The sequence below is a fragment of the Sinocyclocheilus grahami genome, unplaced genomic scaffold (assembly GCF_001515645.1).
Source record: "Sinocyclocheilus grahami isolate Dianchi unplaced genomic scaffold, SAMN03320097.WGS_v1.1 scaffold6.1, whole genome shotgun sequence".
Taxonomy (NCBI): Eukaryota; Metazoa; Chordata; class Actinopteri; order Cypriniformes; family Cyprinidae; genus Sinocyclocheilus; species Sinocyclocheilus grahami.
In genome coordinates, this window is record NW_015505185.1 from 3,616,764 (window position 1) to 3,640,734 (window position 23,971).

Below are 23,971 nucleotides of genomic sequence, written 5' to 3' on the forward strand. Positions count from 1 at the left end.
GTCAATCAATCAATAAAAAAAACACAGCACTTTTACAAAAAAAAAAAAAAAACATAGTTTATGTAGTTCTTAAAATAAATGTATTTCTATATTTTTATTAGATAACCCTTTGAGGAATTATTTTATGTGATTTTTTTTAATAAACAGATGCAATATAACTACCTGGCTGAAAATAACAGGTTGTTATATGTTATCTTACCTTCTATAAGTGGCAAATAAATATTGAAAATTTCTTATTGTCCAGATTCCAGATGCACAGAGAAGAAGTTTCTACCTGAGAAGTCCAGCTCACTGGTGGCTCTGTCCAGTTTTCCTGGTGCGGGGAACACCTGGGTGAGGCACCTGATCGAGCTCGCCACAGGCTACTACACAGGCAGTTACTACTTTGATGGCACCCTCTACAATAGAGGTAACAGTAGCACTACTCTACCATTGATCATAAATCTTACCATTTTAAAAGCTTGCTTGTCTTTGACGGACACAAATCAAACCACTCTGAAAAATATTATTGCACAGACATTGGATGGAATGAATTTATCATCATTGCTATCTTTTTGCATATAAACAGGCTGATGTCTCTAATGGACAGTGGGAATTTAACCAAAGTTTAATCTACCACCACAACATCATGAGATTATATATACATACTGTATATATAACTGTTTTTAAGAAGTTTGGACTGATTTAAACAGTAACTCCAGAGTTTGTGAGTTTTGGAATGATTTATTAAAAACAGCAGAGCCTCTTTTTTTTTTTTTTTTGAAGTTTCTCGACATTTTTCTTATTTTTCTTCAGCTCCTACCATGCAGCTTTTGAGATGGCTTGATAATGTGCATTTGGGCACAGCTGACCTTCTCTTTTCTTTCAAATGCCAAACTTTATTGAGGATTTTTTTTTTTTCTATCATTAAAGAACTTGACCTGCCTTGAAAGTCAGAGTGTCTTTTCAAATCCATCACAGAACCTGACACATTTGCCTGAGGGGGGCCGTGGAGCCCATGCCTGGACTAACACCATTTCTGATGCAGTTTTTGGAACGTATGTGTTTGGATTCAGAGGCGGCACTGGGCGGTCGCCACATGCAGTTGGCTGAATATTCTAATCCTTTTCTCCTCCCAACTGTGCAGGCTTCAAGGGTGAGAAAGATTACTGGAAGAGTGGAAGAACCATCTGTGTGAAGACACATGAGAGCGGCCAGCGGGATATAGAGATGTATGACTCAGCAATACTGTTGATAAGAAACCCCTACCGCTCACTCATGGCTGAGTTCAACCGCAAGTGCGCCGGGCATCTTGGTTATGCTTCTGATCAGCACTGGAAAAGCAAAGGTATTATGAGTACAGTATAAGTTAAGCTCTTCTATGACACTTTATGTTAGTGTTATTTTAGTATTCTTTTATATACTGTTATAGATTTTATTAAAATTATTCATTATAATTTAATAACTTTTTTTAATTTTGTTATTTGTTTTAGTAAATTTGTTAATTTTTGTTATTTTTATATATTACTATTTAGGTTTAATTTAATTTGTTCAGTTTTAGTTTAGTTCATTTTTAGTAAGTATTTATTTCCAGTTAATTAAAAGCCAGTTAAAAGCTTGTCCAATTAATTTTGTAATCTCAGAGAAATTGCTTTCACTACCATAATGGTTATCACACAATATTAGAATTTTTTGTTTTACTTCATCAGTGGCTGTCAGTATTGCAAATATATACATACAGTTAAAGTCAAAAGTTTACGTACACCTGCAAAATGTTAAATTATTTGACCAAAATAAGAGGGATCATACAAAATGCATGTTATTGTTTATTTAGGACTGACCTGAATAAGATATTTCACATAAAAGATGTTTACATATAGTCTACAAGAGAAAATATTAGCTGAATTTATAAAAATGACCCTGTTCAAAAGTTTACATACACTTGATTCTTAATATTGTGTTGTTACCTGAATGATCCACAGCTGTGTTTTTTTGTTTAGTGATAGTTGTTCATGAGTCCCTTGTTTGTTCTGAACAGTTAAACTGCCTGCTGTTCTTCAGAAAAATCCTTCAGGTCCCACAAATTCTTTGTTTTTCTAGCATTTTTGTGTGTTTTAACCCTTTCCAACAATGACTGTATGATTTTGAGATCCATCTTTTCACACTGAGGACAACTGAGGGACTCATATGCAACTATTACAGAAGGTTCAAACGCTCACTGATGCTCCAGAAGGAAAAACCATGCATTAAGAGCCGGAAAACTTTTGAACAGAATGTACATTTTTCTTAATTTGCCTAAATATCATATTTTTTTCATTTAGTACTGCCCTTCAGAGGTTACTTACATGTTTCCCAGAGGACAAAAAAAAAGTTACATTTACCCTGATCTTCCTGATCTGAAGTGTATCAAAATGAAAACAAAACCTTCGGGGTAACCTTCGAATTAAGTTAATTTTTCTTACCCTATTTATCTATTGGCAGATATTTGTATCTATCGTTTCAAGTATCAACTCGCTTAATTTTGATGATTTTTTTCCAGAAAACAAGACAATACAAAAACAAGACATAAGTAATTTTGCTTCTCAAGTAAATTTATCTTGATTTAACATCATTAAAAACATAGTTGTTTGTAGTGTATTGAGGATAAGGTTGAGGACAATGTTATTATTCGAGAATCAAGTATTGAAAAAGTCATATTTATAGACCACAAAACTAAATATTAAGTTCAACATATCTATGATATAACGGCCCTGATAGAAACGGAATGTAATACTACATTGTGGAGTAGTAGAATAACAAACACATTTTCTTTTAAACCTTTTAAGATCAAGAGAATATGACATGGCAAACAGACTTAGCATACATCAAAGTCAAACGAATAGTGACTGTCCCCATCCCGCTAGATTCCTTCAGAATGGAACGAAAGCTTTCAGCTGGACTAGACAAGACTTGCCTTGCGGAATGACGCTAGCCGGATGCTAATCCTCCCAGACCTGATTAGCACGCCGCCAACATGCTCCAGATGTGTCTTTATTAAGAGCTGGTGCAATACTCTTTTGCACATTGCCAAACTGGGATCAGCTGCAAATTCAGACAATGTCACTGTAGTGCTAGTGGCAGGAATCCCACCAGGGGGCTGTTTCTGCTGAGTTATTAAACGAGACGCAAAAGATCAATCGGTTAGCATCATTCAGCATCAAATTTCTCACTGTTTAAGTTTGGTCCATAATTTAATACCAGTGAGTAGGTTTACATAGAGCTGGAATGTGTAACTTTAAACAAACACTCCCCCATCTGTCATTGGTCTGAAAAAATGATAGTAACACCCCCAAAATTACATCACTGGTCCAGTCAGTGTTGCTATGCTGGACTGGTTGGGGTGTTCAAAGAAAAAAGAGCCATGTTTAATAGTGCCATAGCCATACTGTTTACAGTGTTTGGGTAAATCAACTAAGCTGGGATGGAAGAACATTTTTAATGCTGGAAAACACACACACACACACTTAAAGGGATAGTTCATCCGAAATTGAAAATTCTGTCATCATTTATAGTTATTTTAGTAGTTATATGAAAAAAGTATCAAAATGAAAACAAAACCTTCGGGGTAACCTTCGAATTAAGTTAATTTTTCTTACCCTATTTATCTATTGGCAGATATTTGTATCTATCGTTTCAAGTATCAACTCGCTTAATTTTGATGATTTTTTTTCCAGAAAACAAGACAATACAAAAACAAGACATAAGTAATTTTGCTTCTCAAGTAAATTTATCTTGATTTAACATCATTAAAAACATAGTTGTTTGTAGTGTATTGAGGATAAGGTTGAGGACAATGTTATTATTCGAGAATCAAGTATTGAAAAAGTCATTTATAGACCACAAAACTAAATATTAAGTTCAACATATCTATGATATAACGGCCCTGATAGAAATGGAATGTAATACTACATTGTGGAGTAGTAGAATAACAAACACATTTTCTTTTAAACCTTTTAAGATCAAGAGAATATGACATGGCAAACAGACTTAGCATACATCAAAGTCAAACGAATAGTGACTGTCCCCATCCCGCTAGATTCCTTCAGAATGGAACGAAAGCTTTCAGCTGGACTAGACAAGACTTGCCTTGCGGAATGACGCTAGCCGGATGCTAATCCTCCCAGACCTGATTAGCACGCCGCCAACATGCTCCAGATGTGTCTTTATTAAGAGCTGGTGCAATACTCTTTTGCACATTGCCAAACTGGGATCAGCTGCAAATTCAGACAATGTCACTGTAGTGCTAGTGGCAGGAATCCCACCAGGGGGCTGTTTCTGCTGAGTTATTAAACGAGACGCAAAAGATCAATCGGTTAGCATCATTCAGCATCAAATTTCTCACTGTTTAAGTTTGGTCCATAATTTAATACCAGTGAGTAGGTTTACATAGAGCTGGAATGTGTAACTTTAAACAAACACTCCCCCATCTGTCATTGGTCTGAAAAAATGATAGTAACACCCCCAAAATTACATCACTGGTCCAGTCAGTGTTGCTATGCTGGACTGGTTGGGGTGTTCAAAGAAAAAAGAGCCATGTTTAATAGTGCCATAGCCATACTGTTTACAGTGTTTGGGTAAATCAACTAAGCTGGGATGGAAGAACATTTTTAATGCTGGAAAACACACACACACACACTTAAAGGGATAGTTCATCCGAAATTGAAAATTCTGTCATCATTTATAGTTATTTTAGTAGGATTTATATACTATTACACTGTTCCAAATTATTATGCAAGTGACCTATCAATAGGATTTCAGTACAATAAAGAGTCAGATTTTTGTTTGTGTTGTTTTTCACATCTTTTTAGATAACTGGTATCAATCTCAGACAGGTTTGTTCAATAGTTTTCTAGGTCTTCTTAGGTAAATGGAAACCCTACTTAAAGAGGTTGTTCCACGTTATTAAGCAAGTCACAGTTCTCATGAAATATGGTGAGGAAGAAAGATCTTTCTGAAGATGAAAAGTATGAAACAATGCAATGTCTTGCAAAAGGCATCAAAACAAATATTTTGCGAAAAGCAAACAGAGATTATTGAACTGTCAAAAGATTTGTGTGTGACTTCGAGCACAGAGGAACTTGGTCAGATAAAGATTTATTAAGGAAAGTTTCTGTCAAACAAATGAATTGTATTGCAATGGCAGCTGTAAAAAAGCCACTGCTGAGCAGCAGACAGGTGTTTGAAGCTACTGGAGTCTCAAGATCCTCTTCATGCAGACTGGCAGTTGTGTGTAAAGCTGCGTTTCAGTCACTGCTAACCAAACCTCACAAAGAGAAACCTGCACAGTGGCTGTAGAAACACATTTTCAAACTGTTTAGCACCATGGTATTTATGCAGCATGGGATAGTGTGTTGTCCTGCATGAAAATCCTTTTATTTCCGAGAGCACTATTCTTTCATTTTATATGGCGTTATGAACTCCTCACAAATCTTTTGACAGTTCAATAATTTCTATTTGCTTTTCGCAAAATATTATTTGTTTTGATGCCTTTTGCAAGACATTGCATTGTTTCATACTTTTCATCTTCAGAAAGATCTTTCTTCCTCACCATATTTCACTTGAACTGTGACTTGCTTAATAACGTGGAACAACCTCTTTAAGTAGGGTTTCCATTTACCTAAGAAGACCTAGAAAACTATTGAACAAACCTGTCTGATATTGATACCAGTTACCTGAAATGATGTGAAAATCAAAACAAACAAAAATCTGACTCTTTATTGTACCGAAATCCTATTGATATGTCACTTGCATAATAATTTGGAACACAGTATATTATTTATGAATATTTTGAATTAGCTTTTTTTATTCAGCATTCATTTTAGTTTTAGTAATTTTGGTATGTGCTTTTATAATTTTTGTTTTTAATATATTTTATTTAGCTTTAATTTATTTTCTTCTCTTCTATTTTTAGTATTTATTTCAATTAACATTTATAATTTTTTGCTGTTTTTCATCTAATATTTATATTTCATTTTATTTCACTTTTATTTAAATGAACAAAAACTAATGAATAGATTTAGTTTTAGTTAACAACACTGCTCCAAACTGGCATGACCTTCTTTCTTCTGCAGAACACAAAAGAAGATATTTTGAAGAACGTCCATACAACAAGTCAGTGGGGTCCAAAAATAACACTGGACCTGTTTGTCTTTCATTATGCAAATGTTGTGTGTGTGTGTGTGTGTGTGTGTGTGTCTAAAAATGTCATACAATGACATGAGGGTAAATTATAACAGAATTTAAGCCTTTATTAACTATAAATTGTCAAATTTCTTTGGCACCCATGACATTTTTAGGCCCCTAAGGATTCCTGAAAAGAGATATACATCAGTGAGCTTAACAGAAGGATAATTAATGAGCCATATATAAGGTTTAATGAAATATATCAGATTTCGCTTTAGGTTGGTTCTATAAGCCTCTGCTGTGGAGAATAAAATGCTGTGCGCCCAGTATGAATTATAAATGAAATCCATTGTGCCCCCACTGTGATTTCCTGCAGGCTTGGTGCTGAGGTCATTGTGTCTTGCCTGGAGAACTGTGACAGATTAATGTCTAAATGAAACAGAATTTTATTTCTGTGCATATCTTGTAGATCGCTGCAGTATACAGTGCACACATGCGCTACATCGATATGTGTATGGTAGTGTGTGGTTGCGTATGTCTTTTGTGTGTGTGTGTGTGTGTGTGTGTGTGTGTGTGTTTGCACGCACAGTTGTGTTCATGTGCCTCATTCCATGGACAAAAAATCTAATTTTTTCATGAATTATGTTTGCAGAACTTTCCACAGCAGCAAATAGGTTATTTTTCTGCCGTCCTAGGGCAAAGGAACAAGAGGCATAATGAGCTCAAGTCTTTTTTATTTTCATAAACTCTCTTGACATCGGTCAGACCCTGTGACTGCTATTCACTTGTGCGGATGCTATTGAGAGGGGCCGGCCCCCAAGGTTTTACTGCTGTTGTGAAAACACAATGAATAAAATTCATGATGCAAGCGGGTGTCTTTTTTCATCTTCTCAGAAGTGGTGACAAAAGATGTTTGAAAGCATTAAGTCACTTGAATGTTTCAAAGACTTGCTACTAAGATATTCAGAGGAAAATAAATCCGACAGATGCCTGGGAGACTGAAACATCCTGAATTGCTACTACATCGTTTACTGAGCAATGCGAGCATCACGTGCTCACCAATGGATCCTCTGCTGTGAATGGGTGCCGTCAGGATGAGAGTCCAAACAGCTGATAAAAACATCACAATAGTCCACAAGTAATCCACTCATCTCCAGTCTATCAATTAACATCTGGAGAAATGAAAAGCTGTGTGTTTGTAATCGCAGATCAATCAAGACATTTTTAAATACTATACATTATTAATACCTATCCATAATACTGCTTTCTCCAGTGATCCAGTCATATCGTCTGAATCAGGAGAGAAATATGCACAGATCAAGCACTGTTTACAAGCAAATACAAATATGTTGGTGGATTTTCACAAGACGTTAATCAATGGACTGGTCTCATGTGAATTCCTAGTGGATTATTGTGATGTTTTTATCTGCTGTTCGGACTCTCATTCTGATGGCACCCATTCACTGCAGAGGACCAATGGTGAGAAATGTAACATTTTTCCAAATCTGTTCCAGTGAAGAAACAAATTTGGATGGCCTGAGGGTGTCAATTTTCAAAAATTTTTATTTTTGGTTTAACTATTTCTTTAACTAGCATAATATATATTATTTCCAAACCTTAAGATTAACTTGGCAAAAATGGTTCTTATAAATGGGACTTGGAGCTTTCTGTCCTACGTTTTGTCACCTTTTTTTAGAAGACAGGGTGCCTGCATCTGTCTTGCATCAGACTTTAATCACATTTTTGTTCCCTCTCCTTGATCATTGCTTTGAGGCCCCTCGGAGCACAGCAAACAGTAAAAGGCCTTGCTGTTCATTCCCCTGTGTCATTTGAAGCTGCAGGCAATCTGTCTTTTAAATGTGGCTACGTGCCTCTCTCATGGTAGCTGAAGTTCAGTGCGGCTGACTCTTGCCCTAACACATGCGTATGTACAGTTCAAACATATCTGAGATGAGAAGAAATGTGGCAGGGTGTATTTACCAAAGCACGAGAGTACAGAAGGGTCATCTGAATAGGTTGATAGTGGTACAACAGAAATTTTAAACCATAGCATACATATTTTTGATGAATATGGCCATAAATTTGTTTTTTTTATGATTTTATCAGTTAGGGTAATTTTTTTTAACAGATTTGTAATATTTTAAATAGAAAATTGTATTTTAATAATAATTTAATAAAATTATTTTAGAATTATATATGCAGTTTTTATAACCTCCTATTGCCTGACATTAGGGATGCACAATATATTCGAATCATATTGACAATAGGCTTTAAAAAAACTACTTCTATTTGCATCATTTGATATTGAATATATATCCATCGTGTTATGTTTTAAAATCAATAATTATCAAATTACAACGTTATATATTACCCTGTTATGTATATTACACTTGTGGCATTTGAAAATCGCAAAAGTTTAGTCTGTGTTTTATTTTTAATTTAAAATAAGCAGTTTAGGATTGTTTGCCATAGCAAACAATCAATATCTATATCTATATCAGCTTGGAAATATCGGTGCACCTCCCTATCTGACATTTGTATATATATATATCTATATATATATATATATATATATATATATACTGTATATATATACACACACACACACACACACACACAGCCACTACTGTCACATAGCAGGGTCATGTGAAATAAACTAGGCAAATTCGTGACTTTAAAATGTTGAAAAGCAGGTAAAATATACATTTTCTTTTTGACATCCATTTACAGTGAAAATTATTCTTAAACACATTATGCATCAACTAGTGATGCGGTCAATGAAGTGAATAAGCATGTAAACAGAGTTTCAATCCCACATACAAACAACCAGAGAGATGGCTGCATGCAAGCAATCTCCTCACTTATGCTCTTCAAGGCTAATGTATGAAGCTTATGTCTTTCTCTGTGTGTGTATCTCGCTGCTTCATCAACCTTCCCGACCTCCTAGATCTAATCAGCCTAGGTCAAACTCAGCCAGGTAACGCCAGTTTAGATAAACTAATTGCTCTGATTGAACAGATGGACCCTCGATGTAAGAATTTTCATCCTTTCATTAAGGCTGAAACGAAGAGGCATATTGATGCAGCCATACAGATGGCATTTCACCCTCGGCACCAGACGTTGCGTCACATTAGCATTGAAATGGCTTTCATTTCCAACATGCCTTATGCATCTTAAAGGGAACAGGATCATATAGCACATACACAGAATTCATATGCCATTCTATCATTATGCTAATGGAATATTTAAAGCTCTCACCCGCATCTGTTCTGCATCCGCATCTAATAACATTTACAGCAGATTTCCTGCATAAGCACAAGGACGTTTCCTTAAAAGAGGAAAATAATCTCTGCGGAGTGGAAAAGACTTAGGAAAAGGATTTGGTCCTGCCACAGTACATGCCCTTGGTGCTATAACAGTAGACCATGACTAACTTGTAATCTTCTCAGAACTGTAATGGGCACAAAGCATCAATCACACACAGCCGAAACCCACACTTGTGTGCAGACGTACTGTAGCCTTGAAATGATTTCACAATGAAGTGATATTTTTACATTACAGCCATTTTGAAGGGCATGGAGCTTATCCTTATAAATTGGCTGACAAAAAAAGTTCGATGTCACTAGTACTACACACAACCCAGATATTACATGTAACGCTATTGTACAGAATTGTCATTAAAAAAATGTGTCAGTACGGAAACTAGGAGTTTATGATTCCAGTCATTTTTCATGCAACTGTTCTCCTAATGGAAAATATAGTACTAATTTAAATAGAATTATAATAGTAACATGATGTCACAGGACTTACATTCCTTCATGCTGATCATTCAAAGACAGAAACCCAGTCATCATCTGTATCCATCTGTAATGTAATTGAAAATATAAATAAAGTTCTGACATTTTTTTCACAGACCAAAATAAAGCATAAATCAAGCATATTGTAACAAACAACTGAACTACAACCCCAATTCCTGAGAATTTGGGACGTTTAGAAAAATGCAATAAAATCAAGAATCTGTGATTTGTTCATTCTCTTTAACTTTTATTTCATTGACAAAAGTACAAAGAAAAGATTTCCAAAGTTTTCACTGACCACATACATGTATTTTGTAAATATGAACAAATTTAGTTTTTGACGGCTGCAACACATTCCAAAAAGTTGGGACAGTGGCAAAATGAAAAGGTTATAGAATATCCATGTTAATCTGTTTTGGAACAGTTCACAGTAAGCAGGTGAATTGGTAATAGGTCAAGGTATCATGTTTGGGTATAAAAGGAGCATCTCAGTCTTTGCAAGCAAAGCTAGATCATGGCTCATCACTTTGTTTTTCAACAACTTTGGCTGTTTGTCAGTTTTTTTAAATGAACAACACCCGTAACGTACATCAAGTCTGAGAGTGATGAACAAATGAACTGATTTCTCAGGAGGAATGTTTTTATGTGTCATTGTTATGGAAATAGCAGCACGCTATCATCGGGCATTGTTCGCAATGCTCCGATGCGTCTAACCACAATACCTGCAACAATTGCTAAATCAACTCCATAATCTGTAAAATAACACAGTTTCCGCACTCTCCCTTAAGTCTGATTTTATGCACATTCTAATAAGGTGTTTAAATGTCCAGCAATCCAATGAATAATAATTGCCTAGAAACTTCATTTAAATTCAGAGAGTGCTTGAGAGGTAGCAGTAACAATGCATAGGATATGTTTGAATTGATAATCTCGTGAAGAGGCTTTGCCCTTCACCGCTGTTGCTGCAAGTTTCGAGGCAGCCGAGGGAAAACGTGCCAAACGAGTGGCAGGGGAACAAAGTGCAGTCATAAGTTCTCAGTGAACCACTGAAGATCAAGCACAGGCGCCCAAAGGCACCTAGGCAAAGCATACAACCACAACCGTCTCAGAGAGAAAAAAAGTGAGCGAGGGTTGCGTGTTTCAGTTCCGCAGTAGATAACAGATCAAATCCAATGGGGACTGTGTCTTTTTACTGTGTGGTAGGTTGTTTACGCTTAAGGGGTCAAAGCGATCCTGGGTGATTTTACAGATATGAATCATACTAAAAAATGCAGGATAAGATTACAGTTACATAGACTCTATATAATATATCAGTTAATAGGCGGGAAGCCTCTGGCTTTTTTCATGGCAGAATGTCAGAAATACTTTTCCATTTTCTTAATAATTGGATATCATATCATAAGTATATATAATTAAATATTTAAATATATTTTAGCTTTAGTATTGTGTGCCATTTGGAACTGAATTAGGAATTATAACTCAATCTGAGTAATATGAAAATGCTAAATTATAATACAGGCCTTCTCTAAAATGCTCAGTGAAGAATCAAAATATTAGTCAAAAACCAGGTTTAGTTATGCTAACATCCTTGTTTTGTTGGTGCCCTTCAGCGTTGACAGTGACTTTACAGTTGACTCAGTAATAAACTTTATTATTAAAAGTGCCTGAGTGCTTCTTTGAAACACTACAACAATTTTAATTAAAAACAATATTACACAACTGAAATCAAATTATATGGTAATAAACTACAACTCGCTTTTTCAAGTAAACAAAATGAAGAAGTAAGATAATTACCTATAACAACTAATATGCAGAGGCGGTATGTACAAATACCCTGATGAGATGAATTGCTGCCTTAGACAACAAACGTATTAGATCTACACATTCTACATATTGTGTTAATATAATTATGTGGTGAAAAACATGCATGCTTTCAAACACCTATAAGTATATTAAATCCATATGACTATATATATATAGAGAGAGAGAGAGAGAGAGAGAATATATATTTTCTCTAAAACCCTATGGAATTAAAAGCTATATTGTTCCCCTGATTAGCAATTTAAAAGTAATAAGGCTTTAGCCGCAGTTGTTGTTAAAAATGGCCAGGACTGCATTGCAGAGATTTATTATGCTACTATGGTTTGTTAAGCGATACTTTCATTCCCTCATTTCAGAAAAAACACCCGTAACGTACATCAAGTCTGAGAGTGATGAACAAATGAACTGATTTCTCAGGAGGAATGTTTTTATGTGTCATTGTTATGGAAATAGCAGCACGCTATCATCGGGAATTGTTCGCAATGCTCCGATGAGTCTAACCACAATACCTGCAACAATTGCTAAATCAACTCCATAATCTGTAAAATAACACAGTTTCCGCACTCTCCCTTAAGTCTGATTTTATGCACATTCTAATAAGGTGTTTAAATGTCTAGCAATCCAATGAATAATAATTGCCTAGAAACTTCATTTAAATTCAGAGAGTGCTTGAGAGGTAGCAGTAACAATGCATAGGATATGTTTGAATTGATAATCTCGTGAAGAGGCTTTGCCCTTCACCGCTGTTGCTGCAAGTTTCGAGGCAGCCGAGGGAAAACGTGCCAAACGAGTGGCAGGGGAACAAAGTGCAGTCATAAGTTCTCAGTGAACCACTGAAGATCAAGCACAGGCGCCCAAAGGCACCTAGGCAAAGCATACAACCACAACCGTCTCAGAGAGACAAAAAGTGAGCGAGGGTTGCGTGTTTCAGTTCCGCAGTAGATAACAGATCAAATCCAATGGGGACTGTGTCTTTTTACTGTGTGGTAGGTTGTTTACGCTTAAGGGGTCAAAGCGATCCTGGGTGATCTTACAGATATGAATCATACTAAAAAATGCAGGATAAGATTACAGTTACATAGACTCTATATAATATATCAGTTAATAGGCGGGAAGCCTCTGGCTTTTTTCATGGCAGAATGTCAGAAATACTTTTCCATTTTCTTAATAATTGGATATCATATCATAAGTATATATAATTAAATATTTAAATATATTTTAGCTTTAGTATTGTGTGCCATTTGGAACTGAATTAGGAATTATAACTCAATCTGAGTAATATGAAAATGCTAAATTATAATACAGGCCTTCTCTAAAATGCTCAGTGAAGAATCAAAATATTAGTCAAAAACCAGGTTTAGTTATGCTAACATCCTTGTTTTGTTGGTGCCCTTCAGCGTTGACAGTGACTTTACAGTTGACTCAGTAATAAACTTTATTATTAAAAGTGCCTGAGTGCTTCTTTGAAACACTACAACAATTTTAATTAAAAACAATATTACACAACTGAAATCAAATTATATGGTAATAAACTACAACTCGCTTTTTCAAGTAAACAAAATGAAGAAGTAAGATAATTACCTATAACAACTAATATGCAGAGGCGGTATGTACAAATACCCTGATGAGATGAATTGCTGCCTTAGACAACAAACGTATTAGATCTACACATTCTACATATTGTGTTAATATAATTATGTGGTGAAAAACATGCATGCTTTCAAACACCTATAAGTATATACAAGCCACATCTGTTGTAATGCAAACAACACAGTGTCACATTACAGAAGGCGTATGGTAGGTTGCAGAGCGCACACAGACAGAGAGAGACAGAGAGAGAGAGTGGGGAAGCATCATTTAGCTTTGTCACAGAAAACCATTAAATCTCCTGGTGGGGACAATGGAATCATCCCACTTTGTTCATCCAGACAGTGCCATTTTTCACAGTGTGGACACAACTGCAGACACAACTTTGACAGAAAGGAAAAGACTGTTCAAAAGTTGATGGATGTGTAAAATGTCTCTCTACTTGGTGCATTTACTCTATGGGTATGTATGCACAAGACGAACTGAAATATTTATGACTGGACAAATTCCCTATAAAAAAAATATTTTGAAACTACACAAGAAGCCCATTTTTGGTAAATCATAAAAAGTCAAAATTAAGAGATACTAAGTCATAATAATAAACAAAAAAAGTTGAAATTGTGATGCAAGTCCAAAATTATGGCACACTCTAAAAACAATGGTTCGTTAAAGGTTCTTTGCATGTAGTAACGGTTCTATTTAGAACCACAGCATCCTGAAGAACCCTTTTATGCTGAAATGGTTCTTTGTGTTAGAGTTTAGGGTTCTTTATTCCTGCCTTTTTGTTTTTCAAATCTGTAACAGTCGAAGCACCTCATTACTGATTTTCTGGAGCTCAGACTGACTGTTAACACACTCTCAACAGGTAAATGATTTCATTCTTTAATTTAAATACAAATTTAACTTTAAAATTGTAACTGGTTTCCAAACAAAGATGCTCTTTTCTCTTTTTAGTTTTTTTGGTCATGTATGTACTGTAAGTGTGAGCAGCTCTGTTAAGCTGAGGATCCTTCTCCACTTCTCCACTAAGTAACAGAGACATTGAATTTATAATACATATTGTTAGACTTTTTAAAATTTAATTTAACACTTGAACCCTCTATTCTATTTCTATTCTATCTACTTGTTTTCTTTTTAATTATAAAAAAATTATAATAACGTGACCCTCTAACACTAGCTATATCTATTCTATTTCTTTTCTATCTACTTTTTATTCTGTTTATTTATTATAAAATAAATAAATAAAACCTTGCTACGTGTACTGCGTAAGACTAACCGGGACTTGTCACAATACTTATATATTGTTGCTCTTTTGTTGTTTTGATTGCTTCCATTACCCTCATTTGTAAATTGCTTTGGATAAAAGCATCTGCTAAATTATTAAATGTAATTATTACTTGAGTTTATGCATAAACATGCCAAGTCAAAATATTAAAGCTATATAAAAAAAAAATAAAAAAAATGTATATATATATATAAAATGACTCCTGTGACTTTATATCAATTTTTCCTTTTAACATTGTGAAGGGCTCACATTCTGTCCATTTTTGCTTTTGGCCTTCATAGACTTTTTTTTTTTTACATAAACAAATGGACAGCTCTAAACTCAATTGTGTATTTCAGATGCATCATATTCCATAACCTCATCATCTGCAGAGAGAAACTGCCACTCAGTCACACCAAAATGATGGACTTAAAGGCATCATAGAGGATTGTGAAGATATTTCACTGGAACTTTGTCTTCATCACATCTATTTTTGGTTTTTATTTTGTGTTTTACTTCATGTATTTATTTATGTTCAATCTCAATTGTCATTTATTAATGTATTGTATTCAGCTAATAACTGTTATTAAGAACACTGACATTTTTGTTACAATTTCATGTCAATTAAAATTCACATATGCTTTTGTTGTTGTTTTAATGTAAATCCCTAATAGAGGCTACACTCAAAAAAAAAAACTGTCAACACACTCGCAACAGGTAAATAATTTCTTTCTTAAAATGTCTATAATTTTTAACTTTCAAACTGTAACTGGTTTCCAATCATGTCTTTTTCTCTTTTTAGTTTAAGAGAACATGTAAGTGCGAACAGCTCTGTTCAGTTAAGGATACTTCTTTCCCCATCTCCACTAAGTAGCAAAGATATTGAATCTATGGTCCATATTGTTAGATGTTTTTTTATTATTATTACTTGGGTTTATGCATAAACATAGCATTGTGAAGTGCTCACATACTACTTTTGGCCTTCATAAACATAATTGTTTATCATTTTTGCTATAGTTTCACATGTCATTAAATAAAATAAAAATGCCTAATTGACACAACATGCTGTTGTTTTTATGAAAACCCTAATAGACACTATAAGATATTATAAGACAGGCAGATAGAGGGGTAAAAAAACAATAGTAATAAATAATATATACAAATAATATTAATAATACTAATATTAATTATATAAATTTACCAATATTAATGAAAATAAACTCTCTTTAAAGGGGTTATTTATAGCACCATTAAGGTTCTATATAGCTCTTTTAAAGCATGGTTCTTTATGGAACCCTATAAAAAGGGTTCTATTTGGCACCAAAAAGGGTTCTGCTATTGTTACAAGCTGAAGAACCCTTTTCTGGTACTGTTTAGAACCATTTTTCTGAGAGGACAAAGCTAAATAGTTGAAATTATAAGCTAAAAAAAAAAAATCGTAATTATAACATACAAAGTCACAATTATTTAAAAACAAAATTGACCCTTATGACTGGTTTTGTGGTCCAGGGTCACATATGTAATAATTGTCTTAATTTTGACCTTTTATGTCATAGTGAATTTCTTATTATTAATTATGAATCTTATAGTTTCAGCTTTCTGTCATAATTTCCAATTTTATATCACAAAAAAGTCACGCTTTGGTAAATCCTAACTTTTCTATATATTTTTTTCTTACGTGGTGATAATGAATTTCCATATGTTAAACCAACACAAAACACACCCATTACTCATTAAGAGAATAGGGACCACCCTTTTAGACCATGTGCCGGGCGCACCGACCGTTTTTCCCGTCGTTTAAACTTATGTTGTGTCTAATTTTATTTTAGATTTTTATAATTACAAAATTACACATTTTAAATTGTACTGGATCCAGTATCCAGATCAGATGGTTGATCAATTATTCTGACTTGTGTGTCCTTGATTGTGTAGACGAAACAAAGCTGAAGTTGTTAAAAGTGCCCTTAATTGAAGAATCACTCAAACATATCTGATTCAATGCAGCAGAAACAGAAAGGCGAATGCCCCCTTCAAAATAGTTTGACATGAACTAGTGAGCAGGAAGCGATGCGATGAGCATGCATGCCACTCAGTGGACCTCAGTGGAGAGCAGTGCCCTGAAAAGTGTGTCATTCTAAGGTTACTCTGTTCCATTTCCATACTCACACAAATACGCACTCAATGCTCAGAGAATAGCACTGTACCTTCAAGTCAAACTGTGACTGAAGAAACGTTCTAACACTTTCTAGACAGCTTAATTTTGTTGATTTTACTGCACTTCTGTGAAGCAGAGGGGCATTTGTGAACAACATATTTCTATGAACTCCCTACATTTTAGGCCCGTTTCACACCGCATATATGAAGCACATAAACTGCAGTGCGATTAAAAATAATCACTGAAAATTTACCCTCAGGCCAGTCCAAGATGTAGATGAGTTTTCTCTTTTCATCAGAACAGTTTAGGAGAAATTTAGCATTGCATCACTTGCTCACCAATGGACCCTCTGCCGTGAATGGGTGCCGTCAGAATGAGAATCTGATAAAAACATCACAATAATCCACAAGCAATCCACATGACTTCAGTCCATCAATTAATGTCTTGTGAAACATAAAGCTTCATGTTTGTAGTAACAATCTATCAGGATGTTTTTAACTTAAAAAACCATTGTTTCTAAGCTAAAATAGGAGTCTTCTATCCATAATATTGTTTTTTTCCCCCAGTAAAAGTCATCTTGTCAAAATCAAGAGAAATACGCACAGGTCAAGCACCATTTAAAAGCAAAAACACTTGTCCGTGGACTTTTATGTAAGAGGACAACAGGGGATGGAGCTATTCATTGGAGGAAGCATTGTTATGAATTATGGACTGATATTGTGGCCAGAAGTGATGGTATACAGTTAAAATGCCATTACAATATGTTAATGCATGGACTGGAGTATGATTACTTGTGGATGATTGTGATGTTTGGACTCTCATTCTGACGGCACCCATTCACTGCAGAAGATCCATTTTCAGAGAATTTTCTATTCCTTTAAAATGACAGAATCTCCTGTATCACAATAGAAAACTGAATTGAGAATTATTTCAAACCAAACGGCTAAAAATAATCAAGATTCAGTCACATTTACTGAATATTCTTCAAACATTCTACGTTTGAGTTCAGTGGCGAAAGCCTGCGACCCAGCACAGTTTTGCTTGCACAGACTGCTGCATAGTGGGAATGTTGCGACCTGTTAATATGACCAGCAAAATAAACACGCATGTGGTGTGAAACAGGCTTTAAAGTTAAATTTACTTCACCATCTGTGGATTGAGAGAACTGTGATCTTTAAATCTATCATTGCATAAATTAAAACAACATGTCTAAATCCCCACAGTTGTAGATTATCTAATATTTAGCAGGCTGTTTCAAGTCAAACAGATGCCAGTTTTATCATTTTGAAAATGCAATATCCACAGAATCAAATTGGCCAGATCTCTTTTACTGTCAGCAGCGTTTTTATTTATTTATTTATGCCATTTAGCAGAAAGACCTTGGTAACCATTATTTAAAAGCTCAGCTGGCCCCATCAACCATACAGTTACATTTCTGTTATTCTTTAATGCGTTTTGGCCATCACGCGATTCAGCCCGAATCTCTCAAAGTCACTTAATTGATGCTGCAAGGGATGAGGAACAAAACCTCTAACGTGATTCACCGCCAGGAAGCTCAGATTGGAGGCATATTACAAGCAATTTTCTATTCTGTCAGAGTGAGTCAGAGCCCCCATGCTGAGCCCTTTTCTTTTCATCAGCTAGCTTTCCTCAATGCTGTGTATTATTTGACCTTGGTTTCCGCTTTTTCTCCTGCCAACTTGGAGGGGTTTGTGGGTGGCGCATTGAGGCAGGTGGGTGTAATTATGCCAGACGTCTCCCTGGTGAGATCTGCAAAGGTGGCCGGCCATTCTTTTCCACTCACTTCGACTAGGCCAGATGACCTGCTTGATTTCCAGAAAAGTCCAGTTACCTTTGAATATATTACCTATAGCTGAATGCAGAAGAATGTAAAAGTAATGCTGTGATTTTATATAGATTTATTAAGACTGTATTTTTTCTAGAAAATCATTAAAAATGGTTATAAATAAATATATTAGTTAAAAAAAACACAAGCAATAAATATATTAAACCAACATATTTGGAACGGTTGATATTATTTCCTAATTACCTGCATAGTATGGCACTGACAACTCCCACATGAGAGGAACAGCTGCCAAGAAGTACTGCAAAACTATTCACAGCTCTTTTGCACTTCTGACAGCATCGGACTGAACAGAGCCATATGGGACTGACAAAGCTGTCGCTCACCTGAGAAACACTTAAGCATAACAACCAGCTGGCAACAACCCAGAAGAGTTTCTCTAACGCATACTCTCTATCACACACAAACACATAAAAATATTATAGAAAATACAAAAAACAATATATACACACACACTGCCATTCAAAGGTCTGGGGTAAGATTTTTTTGTGTGTGTTTGAAAGTCTCTTATTCTAACTATTAAATATTAAATATAATTACAATTTAAAATAACTGTTCTCTATTTAAATATACAAAATACATATATTAATATATAAAGCTGAATTTTCAGCAGGCATTACTCCAGTATTTGTTAAACAGTTTGGTATTAACAGTTTTTATCTGTAGCATTTTTACAATATTTTAGTTAAAATTACACTCATTTTTTACAGTATATGCGCACACAAATAGACATATTAACAGTGCTATTTTAGTACAAGACAATAATTATATTGTTTAAATACAAAATCATATAAGTAGGGATCTGTACACATGAATATGACATATTCATGTATACAAAAACATGTTTGCTAAGACTTTAGGCAGGTATTGCTACAATACACTAGGTTGTATTGAGCATGTCAAAAATAGCTTTCAGTATTCATATTATTAGCCCACACTCCTTCACAATAGCAAAAAGCCTAACAACTTGCCACCAACTAAGTTCAACAACAGCTGGACATCAATAAAAAGGTGTTCTATAATGCGTCTCCTTATTTTTCAAAGCATGTGACAAAAGACAGGCTATGCCATTTACCCAAACAGCACAAACAAGCAGCGGTTATCCGTGTTGTTGCATAGGGGGAGGTAAATCCAGCGTGTGATCGGAATCTAAATGACTTCGCTCCCAGCTGCCCCCTCCACACAAGCACCTCGGTCACTGATCCTGCTTAAAACTGCCAAGGAGGAATTATTAGAAGTTGGATTCGGAGGCTCCCCATCGGATTGCGTTGGCAGGTCATGAGGATGGGAGACGAGCCAATAACCTTTCACTGACAAAGTGTCTGTGTCAGTTAGGAAAACACACCCACTCTTTAATTTAGCCCTCCTCCGTTCGGGTGAGAGAAGCAGCTAATCAATTAAGAAGCAGTGAATATCTGTCAGGGGACTTCAAGATTTGTTTGTCATTGAAAAAGCTTGGAAGTGGGTGGCTGTAAACTATGTTTTAAATGTACCCCATCCATCATGTTGGTCCTTGACCTGGTTCTTTTATGTACAGGCTGTAGGTTGTAATCTATGTTTCTGTTGAAGAGAACAGCAGGAATGTGATGAATCGGCCACACTGATCAAGTCTGCGCTGGAATTCTTCCCAGCGAGCTACGACATATTGCCGACTTGGAAAATTATTCAGTAATGCTGCATTCAGCTTGCACCAAAGAAATTGCAAATGTCACTTCCAAATCAGGAAGCGTGGGTTCGAATCGAGATTCAGGGCAGCGCCACCACAATGAGCTTCTTTATTGCCGGAATTAACAAACAAGCTGCGTGTAATTTTCCATTTTGGTGCTACAATAACAAAACGCATTGCGCCGGGCAACCTGAAATATTTACGTAATTAACCTCAATCATTGTAATGGCTCTGCAGTGGACAGAAATGACTGAGTGAGTCGGCCTAAGAGTCAGACCACTTTTTGTAATGAAAAGACTTGGCTGTGTTTCAGACCGGGAGAAACCAACCCTCCCCTTCACCTCTCGTGATCGGCAGACGAGTGGAGGTATAGCTGGGGTTCTCGATCACGCCACAAGAGCTCCGCGACTCATTAGCCAAGAGACTGATCGGTGCGTGGGTGTGGAGAGCGGGAACATGCTCTGAATCTTAGTGGAGTCCAGGACGAGTGTAACTGCAGGACCGAAGCAAAAGCCTCTTGTTCTGAGGAGAGTTATGGTGGCTTTGGTGTCAGTAAGCCTGTTCTGGTTTGATTGAGTGCTCCGCTGGGTGCAAATACTTTCTCATAGCTGACTGAGGATGTGATGTGCCCTATTGGACTATGTCAGTATGAGGCCAGACAGGTATAGATGACGATATGCTAAGACACTCGCAGTTCTGGGAATTGTTATTGCATGCTGGCAGCTCTCACAAACTCACAGTACTCTTTTCAGTCCCAGCGTGACAAGACAGTCTGAGACAAGACAGACGAAGATATTTGGCATTAAATCTGGTGCATATTCTGGCCAAGAACTGTCTATTCAGATCCAGCGTGAGGAGTGTGTGAGTGACATATAAAACAGCCAAAACACAGTCTGCTCATTTTTATGTGACATTTAGGGGCAGGTAAATATGAAATTAACAATACTACAAAAATAGACTGGCATGCATCACAGAGGCTGTCCTGCAAGCATTCATCAACAAACAAAGCGAGTCGCAATGTCTGATTTGCGAACAAATTACTCTTACAAACTAAAGATTCATAAACTAAATTTTTTTTGTTACGTCCAATTTGTCAATCAAGTTGCCAATCAAAAAAATTACTGTTGAAATGTCTGGGATCAATAAGATTTTTTTATGTTTTTGAATGAAAGTTGCATTTATATAATCAAAGATAAGTAAAAACAGTAATACCGTGCAATATTATTACAATTTAAAATAATAAATGCATTTTATTCCTGTGATAGCAATGCTGAATTTTCAGCAGTCATTACTCCAGTTTTCAGTGTCACATGATCCTTCAAAAATCATTCTAATATGCTGATTTGTTAGAAGCTCAAGAAAAAAAACTTATTATTATCAATGTTGAAATCAGTTGTGCTGCTTAACATTTTTTGTGGGAACTCACATATTTTTCCTTCAAGATTGAAAAGAACAGCATCTATTTGAAGTGTTTTGATTACAAATGTATTTTACCGTCAGTTTTGATCAGTTTAATATACCAGCTAAATAAAATTAATTTCTTTTAAATAAATAATAAAATATCTTAAAAAGATCCCAAACTTTTAAATGTAAAATATAGAAAAGCGTGATAAAATTTTAAAACACACACACACACACACACACACACACACATTCTTCACACAATTGTTGTTGTGTGAAGAATGTGTAAAAGTTGAAAAGTTTTAATTAATTGACTATCTGAGGTGTTTGCATATATAAAATGCGCAGGTGGTGAATAATTGGCCCAAAAAGTATCTGTTCATGTCTCTGACAAAAGCTAATTATCCTAATAACAGTCAACATTGATCCCTGCCTGTACACTGTATTGCGTTCATCACAGGGGACGTTTTAGCATGCAGAACGCGGCTCATCTCTTCTGAATTTTTTGCTAATCTGTTTTTATACAAATATCACCCTGAAATAACTAAACTGTTTCAGTAGGGAGACTACACTGCTCAGATATCAGAAGTGATTCATTGTAATTTTAACATTGTGGTTTTATATTTACATTCATTCTTGTCAACAGAGATGTTTGCATTGAGCCATCAGCATGAGCTATTTCACGTGGTGCATCCATCTCCTGACCACAGTCTCACACACACTGACATCCTAAATAAATATGAGATGAATAAGAAGGGTGGGAGTTAAGTCGGCCTCCATAAAATAATGTAAGATCTTTACAATTCAGATTTCTTTTTTTTTTTCAGCTTTTTTGTTGTTGTTGAAGTTGTCTTAAAGAATATATCACACCGAAATGAAATTCTTCCATGAAATTTTGAATAATTGTAGTAGACATTTAGACTCTAAAATCAATTGACTTTTTTCCAAGATAGTATTTTTTATGTGGTATTTTTGTACTATTTTATATTTCAGTTACTCTTCAAGAAAAATGTTAGGCTTAACTTAAGTATTAAGTTTGTTTAATCTAATATTTGTATTTTATTTTGTTTCAGCGTTATTTAAATTATCGAAAATGTTTTACTTGTTTTAGTTGTAGTTTTTTTTTTAGTTAATTACAACATGCTCTGAAATCATATATCATATGATCATATAAAATGTAAATTTATGTTTACTGACAATCTTTCACAATGCACACAAAGGGGAGTTAGGGCAGATGTTATGATTTTCAGTAAACAATAACTTTTTTGAGCTGTTTATCACACTACCATATGGCATCAGAAGACCTGGAATATTGTGTAGTTTTCTCAAGTTTTATGGAATATTTTTATAATACTCTTTTTTGCTTTTATGATGCCTGAAAGCTTCAGACCCCATTCATTGGGCCTAAATTCAAAAGAAATGTTCTAAACAATTATATTTAAAAATATTTATTTTGTCATACATGTTTGAAATGACATGAGGGTTAGTAAATAATGACAGAATGTTATATTGAGTAAACTATCCCTTTAAATACCCATTACAAATGTATATAATCATCATATACTGCAAAATCAAGACCAGCTGTCTCAGTGATTCTCAGTCTTCATTGCATTTAAAATTAATTGACTTCAACGACTTTAGTCAAGCGTGGAAAAAAATGGAGATAGCACCATTAATCAGAAAACACTTGAGCTTTTACTTTTTAAATGGTGCTTCCACAGAGACTGCATTAGTCTGCTATTTTTGTCTACAGTGTATATTATAATTCTCTTAAAACTTGATAGTGGCCACCATTTTTACCTCCTTTACAAATAACATTAATACAGGTGTATAAATTACTGAAAAGCTATTTCAGCATGCTCTGCATAATTACTGCATAATTACTAGCCCAAAATTGCTTTAGCATCTAAGGTCTTTAAGATAAAAAGCCGGAATAATTGGCTCTCTAAAATCATATGATTCTGCTCCCAAAGGCAATATTAGCCATTAAAGTTCATTTTTGGGATCTCATTTTCAACTTCTAGTGGTTGACACAGTGAGCACTTAACATAAGGCTAGATACATTTTTCAGAGTGATTTGTTATTATTGTTATATTAGAATAGCATTATTTAACAGTGAAACGCTAATGACGCATTCGCTCTTGATGCCTAATTTTGATGTGAACATCTGAATAGCTTTACTGCAGGAAGAGTATGTAGTCAATATAAAAAAAGTAACATTTAAAACACAGAACAGGCAGCTTCATGCCACCTGGGTCCTGTGGTGTCAGCGTGA

General features: G+C 35.1%; 1 protein-coding gene across 1 annotated transcript in view; it reads left to right on the plus strand.

Annotated features, from left to right (window-relative positions):
• The window catches only part of LOC107588136 (WSC domain-containing protein 1-like), a 40,802-nt gene extending 20,042 nt beyond the window's left edge, over positions 1-20,760 (plus strand). Inside the window, exons 7-9 of the mRNA XM_016276145.1 lie at positions 245-409; positions 1,127-1,327; positions 20,609-20,760. Of these exons, the coding sequence (XP_016131631.1) occupies positions 245-409; positions 1,127-1,327; positions 20,609-20,760 (518 nt within the window). The remainder of the gene's footprint in view (positions 1-244; positions 410-1,126; positions 1,328-20,608) is intronic.
• The last annotated feature ends 3,211 nt before the right edge of the window (positions 20,761-23,971 follow it).